We start from the raw sequence: 10,000 nt of genomic DNA on the forward strand, positions 1-10,000 counted from the left end.
AAGTTCTAGTGAGAAATCAAAGAATGTCTTTAGTTGAGATACTAGAGGTGCCACAGACTGCCATGCTTTGTCTTGTAAATCCTCTATTTTGGGGTTTGATATAGCCTGGAATATAACAAGGTTAAAGAACTAGGATTAATAATCCTGCATAAATTTTACGTGATCATTACCATCAGATCAGTGGTTCTCAACCTTTTGCATTAAACGACCGGTAAAAATGAAAATAAAATTTTATGGACTGGAAGCAAAAAACAATGATGAATATTTTCAAATTGCAATAACTACTTTTTCTTTTTATTTATCATGCTTTTCTATCCATTTTTTAAAGTTAAAAAACAATGATTAAACTTTATGAAAATAAAATCAACACCTTTTTCCTTATAATTTTTCCTCAATGACAACAGGTGTGATGATTCAAAACTGAAAGATATTTTTCGAGGGGTCATCATTGTCACATTTATTTGCTATTCTAATTCTCAATAAAATGACACAAATTATACAATGAACATAAAAGAAACTTTAACATATGTACATCAGGGTTTTACTTAGAAATATGAAAGAATAAACACACCTATCAATACTGGTACTAGTATCGGCACAAAGGTTTGAATCACTTTTTACTGAGCCTTAGGGTTACAGATGGTCTCAATTAAATAATAATGGCAAAGAATGTAAATACACCATCCCCTCACATAGCATGAGAAGTAAGTGAGATGACACGATGCTATGAAGACTCTCCCTCTGACATATTGATAGGACTATTATATTTTATCATCAGAGGAGAGTTTGTAGTAAAATGAAAATAGTGTCAAAATTTGCATTCTTACAATGCCACTGCCTTAATCAAGGCGTTAGCCACTTTTGCTGGACCAACATCACCATCACATTCACTACTGCACAGCACATCCCCATCAGAGACAAAAGAATAAACTTCTCATCTTCTAGATTTACTAACAAAGATCCTGCCACAACCACCATTAAACTCATTTTATGACAAAGAGCTCCAAAAACAAAACCCAAATAGCAAATAATTAAGAGAGACAGTTTTCCTTACCATCCTGATTTCCTCTGTAGCACCTTTATATCTCTGAAGCTGCACCAATATTTCCCCTGCCGATTTCAAAACTGAGTTAACCAGCAAAAACACCCTTTCTTCATTTTCTGTTGGCTGTGCATCTTGTTGATTAAAAGAAAATGTTAAATAAATAAGTGAGTTACAATGATAAAAATAAAATAATTAATTAATTCACTGTTTGGCTTTCCATGTCTTTCATGCGCTTCAAAATAAAAGTAATAATGATAATAATACTAATACTACTCATAATAACAATAATAATAATAATAATAATAATAATAATAATAATAATAATAATATAATATAATAATAATAATAATAATAATAATAATAATAATAATAATAATAAAATAATAATAATAATAATAATAATAATAATAATAATAATAATAATAATAATAATAATAATAAACAATAATCTTAATAATAATAAAATAATAATAATAATAATAATATAATAATAATAATAATAATATAATAATAATAATAATAATAATAATAATAATAACAATAATCTTAATAAATAATAATAATAATAATAATATAATAAATAATAATAATAATAAATAATAATAATAATAATAATAATAATAATAATAATAATAATAATAATAAATGATGATGATGATGATGATGATGATGAAGATGATGATGATAATAATAATAGTAATAACATATAACAAAGTCAGACAAATGGATGTAAGATTGCATGACTCTATAACAAGGAAGTCTTGAAGGATATTTTACATGATACTGAATGAAAAATTCAAATAAGTTTTGAAATAGTCATAGATACTTTTAGGTGTTTGTAGGCACATTTTGCACTGATAAAACGATATTTTAGATTGAGGAATATTTTCGTTGAAAGAGGTTATTTTTACCCAAATAGGCACATAGTGCATTCCAATTTTTGATGTCAACAAAGCAAAAATTCTTACCAGTATAAAAACAAGACATGATTTAAAGTTAGAGTGCTCGCCGTGGCATTCATCATATGTTAATTATTGTGCATTCAACTAATCTCTAACCCAGATCGTAATGTGGCCAATGTTGTGTAGCGTGCCTAACATTCAGCTGTGCTGAATGTGCTGTGATTACTTATATTTTTTGTGTTGGATTTACTCTACATTCTAAATTGGATACTGTGATAATTATCATATTCATGCTTGGGTTTGTCACAGATTATTCTGTTCCGAAAAAACTATTCTATCCATTGCATGGTATCGCTGACGGTGTGGGGAGCAGCTAAATTTTGTAAGCATTGAAACCTTCGACAATTAGTCTCCTCACACAGCTGCAAAACTCTTCATAATTTGTTCAATATGTTAACATAAAGCGCAGAGCTTACAGTTATTGTCTTTTGGTTTTCATCCATAAAAAGCTGTTATATTCATTTTGTTTATTACTTTTTATTAGTTTAGAAATATGGCAAAATTTAAAGCAATTGATTTCAAATGACCAATGAATGCAACTGTGATTGTTTCTGAAAACAAATCAAGATTGATAGTTGTCAAAGAATTATTAGTCAATAACAAAGGATAATATATTTTGGCAGGGCTTTCTAATTATGGAAAAGTATTGTTCTTTTCTTTAAGTATAGTAACAACCCTTGTAACTATACTGAATTGGCTAATTCAATAAAAGGCTAAAATCAGGCCTGCATCTGCCCCTGAAAAAATTGCCTGAAAATCCGCGAGATGTTTGGGTCCGGGTCCAGGCAGAGCCCTGGTAGGGGGTCAGGTGGACAACGTCCCTCTGAAGCCGAAGCTTTTTCAATATAACATGAGCAAAGATCCCCAGTTCCCGGAATATTTTCTCAGAATTTTACCAATTCAATAGGCTGTGAAACAAAATGAAATGTTTTTTTTTTTGTTTTTTTTTCAGGCGGAGCGAAATTGCTGGAAATGCCCGCATTGCCGGTAAATTTAGAGGCCTGTAAAATTTTTAATATTGATCCTATGAGGAAATTTGTCACCACAGACCACAGTACCTACTTCAAAGTTTATTTCGATATAAAAAAAAATTTAAACAGCAATCAGTCGCAATGCAGTGCCCCATTGGGAACTATAAGAACAAGAATTCTTGCTCAAGAATAATAAATAAGATGTCAAAAGTAAAGCTAAGCCCAGGTCTTCCAACCAATATCCTTAGTGACTTTAACATCTTGCTTCGCTGTCCTTCTTCCTTATTTTCTTAAAAGTAATGAGAAAATCGCATTACAAATTTTTTCAAAATGTGAGTATTGCTCCTAATTCCATGGAATATAATAAAAACAAGATGCATGCCATGAGATGCTCACACAGTTCTCATCATATGGATATTTTCATTAATTCATTTAAAAACAACTTTTACGTTTTTAGACATGAAGTAAATACTTACCTTCAAAATCAACAAAAATGTTGTCTGTTCTAGGGGCTGGATCATTGTTAATCAGTATCCTCAGAAGGTTTCCCATTTTCTGATAACCCCTGTAGTTTATTAAAAGAATAAAGCATTGATCTACACATTAAATATGGAAGTAACAAAAAATACCAAAAAAATAAAAATAAAAAAACTTTATGAACTAAGAAGAGTTTACCAGTCAATCATAGTTAATGCAAAATTTAGATTATTTTTTTTTATTTTTTTTGTTCTCTCTCCTTGGTCCAACATTGATCTTTCTATCATCAACAATGAAAAGAGCTCTGACAAGTCATGGGTCAATGTCACAGCCAGTTGATAATTTTCTTCCTTACTCTAAAATCAGAATGCATGAAACCATTAACCATGAATCTGTTTGGACTGACTATTTCCCTGCCTCCATTTGAAAACAAAATAATTTCGAAGATAAAATAGAATTGATACCACCTGAAGGGTAATAACTTTTCAAATTGCTAGAGAAGGTAAAACTTGAAATGTGTTTCAATACTTCTTTTAGTCCAAAAAGGTTCAATCCCCTGATTATCTTTAACTTTAATACACATTAAAGAAAAAAGCAAAATAAAAACAGCATATCTATGTGGTATTCCACCATTTATTATACTGTCTGAAATTTATTGTGTCTCCCCCTCTACACTTTTAGGCACCCTAGGAAAAGAAAAAGCAAGTTAAGGAGTCTTGCTTGAACGGATTAAAATCAAAAACAATGTGTTCAACTTTGCACCAATATGCTTCAATGTTTCAATGAAAGTCGATCTAGAAATGTGGAAAACATTGTGACTGGTGATAAAACATGGGATTATTTGTATGACCCTGACACAAAGCGCCAATCTAGAGTGTGGCTCTCTCCTGGTGAGATTCCACCTCTGAAATTCAAGCGATCTCACAGTTGGAAAGAAAATGGTGGCTAGCTTTCTCAATTTAAACATTTATATCACCACAGACGCACAGTCACCTCAGATTGGTATGTTAACCACTGCATACCGACATCACGCAGCCATTGCAACAGTGCAGTTCCTGAAAAACAACATAAAAATCCTAACCCACCCTCCATATTCTCTCGACCGGACCCCCTGTGAACCCCGTCATAGTGGTATGTTGATGATATTCTGGTGGTGGTTGTTGCGATGATGATATGGTGGTGGTGTTTGAAGTTGTGACAATAATAATAATACTTTGTAGTAGTGGTAGAAGTAATGATGCTGTTTTTCTGTAGTAGTGGTAGTAGTGATGACATTGTGCGGTAGTGGTTTTAGTGATGGTGATGATGATATTCTGGTGGCGGTGGTGGTGGTTGTAATGGTAGTTATAGTGAGGATGATATGGTGGTGGCAGTTGTAGTGATGATGGATGGTGGTTGTGGTGGTTATATTTTCAATCTTCAATGGCTTGTATTTGCAAAAGGCCTCACAGGCCCATCACTGCAAATGTTCAGTTAGTCTAATCAAAACAGGGTACAGTCACAGATTACCAGGACAAGCAAATGCATTCAACACTGTTCAACAATGTTCAGTGGCAGGACATACCAGTCATTTATTGTTCGTGGGAAAAAGCTGTGTTTATACGTGTCTGTTCTTGTAAATAGTTGTATGTACTGTGATGCATTGTATCTATGTGTAGAGTACCCATCTGATTTGCTTTTTATATAGTTTGGGATGATGATGGGTGAGTTTGGGTGGTTGATGGGTTTCTGTAAGGTAACAATACAGGATAAATTGCCCCATTTTTTCAATGGTTTCCATTCAAGTGGCTGTTCTTTGTTCTTTTTCAATCTTGTCTATATGTCCTTTTTTGTATAGGGGTCCCACACGGTGGTGGCATATTATAATATTGGCCCGATTAGTGCTGTACACGCCTTGGCTTTAATTCTTTGTGGGCATTGAGTTATGTTCCTTTTGAGAAACCCCAGCATCCTACTTGCCTTTGCTGTGATATGTTCTATATGGTTTTGCCACCTTATTTTCTTTTTGAGATGGACTACGAGTTATTTTATGGAGTCAACATGTTGTAAGGGATGATTATGCATTGTGTAATTGTGAGTATAAGGCTCTTCCTTTTGATATTGACATGACATAGCATTTTAATTTTAATGGATTGTACTTCATGTGTCATGTATATGACCATGTCAGGAAGGAATCAAGATTTTTCTGGAAGTCATGTGCATCTGCGCAACTATCTATGGTGCTGAAAAGAAGGCTATCATCTGCGAACAGTTTAAGCCTTGTTTGTGGAGAAAATTCATTTCCCATGGTCATTTATAAATACCAAGAAGCATAAAGGTCCAAGTACTGTTCCTTGCAGTACCCCTGATAAGACATTACATTTTTCACTTGAGTTTTTGTCAATAACAACTTAATGTGTTCTATTGCAAAGCCAGTCCTTGAACCAAAGGAGAAGTTTTTGCGGTTGTTGTTACATATTCTCCAACTGATTTCTTTCATTACTCCCAATATTCTGAAGTCCATTAAATTTCATCTTCAAATGCCCTTACATCATCTTCAAGAGTCTCTAATTTAATCCCACAGAGTTTTTCCATGACAAATGGGAACAAAACGAATTCACATGGGGCCAGGTCGGGAGAAAAGATGATGATGATGTTCTGATGATGATTGTAGTTGCGATAGTATTGATGATGATGATGACGATGATGTTCTGGTGATGGTTGTAGTAGTGGTTGTAGTGATGATGTGGTAGTGATGGTTATAGCAGTGGTAGTAGTGATGATGATATGGTGGTGGTAATAGAACTGATGATGATGTTGTAATAGTGATAGTGGTGATGATGATGTTCTGTGAGGCTATGTGGTCTATTGATATGACACTCGACTTCGGATCGTAAGGTCCTGGGTTCGAGTCCAGAGCGGTGCACAGTTGAGTCCTTGGAAAAGGCTTTTTTTACATTCTCTCACCATGCTCAGGTGTAAAATGAGGTCCTGGTCATTAATAGCATTGTCTCTGTCCTTTAAAAAATGCAGTATCTCCTAACAGGCGTTATATCTCGTCTTATTGTTTCAGCTGGCTAGGGACCCCTTGTAAAGCTGGTTGAGCTTCGTCCCTTCGGGCCTTCGTGGATATTGCAATATATAAAAACTCAAGTCCAAGTTTGTATTTTTTAATCTGTTAGAAACTTGAGTTTTTTTTAAGGCTCAAATGAATAAAAACATGGTTATCTAGATAGTGAAATCCAAATCAAATGCGGTACAAGCTAGAACTATCTAAGATAGAGAAGATTATGATTAAATGATTAATTTTAACTGAACGATCGAAACTGTCTACTAACTTAGGTCTTAGTCATAATCTTAGTCTTAGATTTTTAATTTTAGATGTCTCATTTCATTTGTAACCTCTGTCCACCTCATTCAGATATGCAGTAATACCAATCTTTCAAAGTTTCCGTATTCTCCAAGATGAATGAAAGTATTTTTTAAGAGCATTGACAGTATGAATCATTAAGTACGAGTCTGAGTATGAGGATGAGATTATTGACAGTGACAGGACAGAGAAGACTGAGACGGATTTTCCGAGTCAGAGACACGGAAGATGGTTATCATTATCCCAGATGTAAAATATGAATAAAAATGGAACAAAACAGACATAATATCAAAATATGAAAAACTACCATTATTTTTCACTTACTCACCTTTATAAACTTTGTATGTTTGGTCTAAAATATATAGACCTCTGGGGCAGGACAGACAATGTTTACTGGTGCTTCCTTACGACTTTCGACAAGGAAGTTGTGTTGTCAGCCATGGATGTCAAAGGTAAATGCCTTGTTTACACTTCCGGGTTGGCCATATAAGGACCCAAAAAATAACTGTTTTAGAGAACCGTAAATATAAGTTTGAAATTATCCCTTAATTCAAATCAACCTTTTGCTTTTCGTTCTCATTTTTCAATGAAAAAAAATCCATCGTTCAATATTCCAATGGACTCAATGTAATAAATGAATAGTACGAATGCTGTAAAATAAAAGTAATCATGTTTTTAGCCCCAAGGACCAAATTAATTTCTTTCGCTATAAATAGATTGAATCACATGGTGGGGTCAAGTCGTCGTCTGCTAATCTGCTAATTGCTAAACAAAAGTCGGGCTGTCAAAGGGAAAGGAAAAGGATCGAATCTAGATTTATGCAAAGATACAACGGTGTATCTAGTTTTCTAAGTATTTATACAACTGAATAGTCCTTTCGCTTTTATTATCATACATATTAAATTGTATCCTGGTAAACATAATGGTTAGCTTTGAAGTTCCCTTTGCTTATAGTTCCCAACCTATTGTGAGGTTGAGCAACAACAAAGACCTCCGAACACTGCAGGTTCTATCGTGTTCCGCTCCCCCACTTTTAGAACATGGCCCCAATCAATTAACGGTGACTGATTTGAATAATAAATGTGTTTTGTACAGAGTTCACCAAAGTGAAGCAAAATGCGAACCTATCTCTGACTATTTGCGAGATGGAAATGGAATTTCATTTTCCCCTTTGTTAGGGGACGAGTCAGACTCGGCGGACAGTGACAGAGACATTTCAGCCCCGGCCCCAGGTCATCATGAACCTCATTGCGGAGTCAATATAAGTCATGATGATTTCGTCGACAGTGAAGATCTGAAAGTATCAGTGTTAGGCGTCTCCGCAAGATTTCCTCTTTACACAAATAAGTTCAAGTTCCTTCAAGAGCCTTCAAGCAATGTGAATAGAACTGAAGCTGAAGTGGTAACCAATAATGTGGACGTCGTCACAAGCATAGAAGTGGAGTCGGACGGAAATGAGGTGAAAAATGAATGTTTTCTCAAACAGCAGCCAAACTGTCCTCCAAAAAGCTTAAGTGAAAATTCTCCTGTTAGCGTGCGCGGTATGCCCTTGATTCACCATAGCCATAATCATAAGTCACAACCACATAAAAAAATGTACAATTGTTTATTAGAAGAGACTTGCTCACAGGATTCTGACTCATTGTTTGAGGAGCACGACTCATTTAATATTTTAAAGAATGTTGACAATCATCAACAATCCGGTCCTAAGCTTACAGTAAAAGGACATATGGATAATGTGTGGCAAGACAGAGTCAATCCCGAAAAAAGTGTAGATATAATATCAAAACCAATGGAAAAAGAAGGATACACTGAAAATCTACGAGAGATTGAGTCCGAAACCAAATTTCAAAGTGCAGACATGTGCCTATACGTTTCAAATCATCCAACAGAATCAACAAGCTCATTGGGCGATGATGATGACATTATTGATTCAGAGGTTATTAAACCCATTACATCTGGCTCAGGAGGTGCATCTGATCATGAAGTTATTCAGTTGTATTTAAAAAATGAAATAAAAAGTCAAGGCAGTGTGGTGCTCGCTGATGTTGCAGAATATTACAGTATTTCTTATCAGGAACCTTGTCTAAAAGGCCATACAAAACATGAATGCAGTGAGAAATTATTTATACAAAATGCAAGTAAAATTAATACCATTAGTAACTTCGGTAACAAAGAGCAAGATCCTGACATCTTGTTAGAGAACACTTTTAACAATGAGCCCTTCACAAAATACACTAACTTGCAAGTATCTTTGCTGCAGAAGATAAACAATGAACCGAAAATTATTGACACTTTAAAAACTACTGATAGTGGTGAGACATCTGTTTCCCTCCCTTATGAGCAACAATTTCATAAGAATAAAGTATGCAAGATGGAAGACAAAACACAAGAATTTCATGAAAATCACACTCCTGTGGATGTAAATAGAGATGTTTTATGCCAAGAGACAAACATTGATTATAAAATTGAAAGCACGGTTCTCGCAGCCAGTCCCAACACCATCAATTCTATATTGAAACCGGAAGATTTGATTTTTGATATAGAACGTAAACCTAGTAATATAGAAGCTATTCCTGAAACATCTCTAGTTCAAGAAAAAACAAATCAAAAAAATGAAAGGTCCTCCTTAAAAGTAGAGACCATTGATAAAAAATTGACATTCTCCCCATTATTCACCCAAGTTTATAGTAACCAGGAAGACTTATTAAATACCAGTTATTGTAATGATGAAAAATCAAATGATCCTCCACCATCAAAATTTGTGAAATTTTCACCCCTAATAAGCTCTCATGAGAAATTCACATCCAGAACTTCAAAGGAAGAAAAGTATGACTTGGTAAATGGTATGCAGTTGCAGTCCACATCGGCATATAATCATACCAAATTTAAACTAGATAATGAGGTTATGATACAAAATAGCCATGGCAAAAATGATACAAATTATAACCATAACAACAATTTACAACCTAATGAACTTAACTCAGACCATAATATAAAAGAAGAGAAAGAAGATCAAGAATATTTGAATTCTTTAATTACAACTCCATCAGATGATAACTATACTTACTCACCTGATGAATCGCCAGCATTAGCAGTGTTTTCCCCTCTGGTTAAAAACGAATGTGAAATGGATAAACATGCTGTTGGTAACAGACTTGATATGGATTTAATGCAAGGAAAACCAATGAAAATA

The 10,000-nt window shown here is 34.1% G+C and overlaps 2 protein-coding genes across 3 annotated transcripts in view; one reads left to right on the plus strand and one right to left on the minus strand.

The window, feature by feature from the left end:
* The window catches only part of LOC144980517 (CYFIP-related Rac1 interactor B-like), a 21,937-nt gene extending 14,628 nt beyond the window's left edge, over window positions 1-7,309 (minus strand). Inside the window, exons 1-4 of one of the 2 annotated variants that reach the window (XM_078928169.1) lie at window positions 7,133-7,309; window positions 3,455-3,543; window positions 1,055-1,176; window positions 1-105 (exon numbers count right to left, since the gene is read on the minus strand). The exon at window positions 1-105 is cut by the window's left edge and continues 1 nt beyond it. In XM_078928169.1, coding sequence (XP_078784295.1) covers window positions 1-105; window positions 1,055-1,176; window positions 3,455-3,530 — 303 coding nt within the window. In that variant the 5' untranslated portion in view covers window positions 3,531-3,543; window positions 7,133-7,309. The remainder of the gene's footprint in view (window positions 106-1,054; window positions 1,177-3,454; window positions 3,544-7,132) is intronic. The other variant, XM_078928173.1, reaches the window with a different exon arrangement.
* Window positions 7,310-7,549: 240 nt separating this feature from the next.
* Window positions 7,550-10,000, plus strand: part of LOC144980529 (uncharacterized) — an 11,430-nt gene continuing 8,979 nt past the window's right edge. The window contains exon 1 of the mRNA XM_078928184.1: window positions 7,550-10,000. This exon is cut by the window's right edge and continues 349 nt beyond it. Within this exon, the coding sequence (XP_078784310.1) occupies window positions 7,727-10,000 (2,274 nt within the window). The 5' untranslated portion in view covers window positions 7,550-7,726.

The sequence above is a fragment of the Berghia stephanieae genome, chromosome 1, assembly GCF_034508935.2.
Source record: "Berghia stephanieae isolate SIO BIC M18660-M18661 chromosome 1, UCSD_Bste_1.3, whole genome shotgun sequence".
Lineage (NCBI taxonomy): Eukaryota > Metazoa > Mollusca > Gastropoda > Nudibranchia > Aeolidiidae > Berghia > Berghia stephanieae.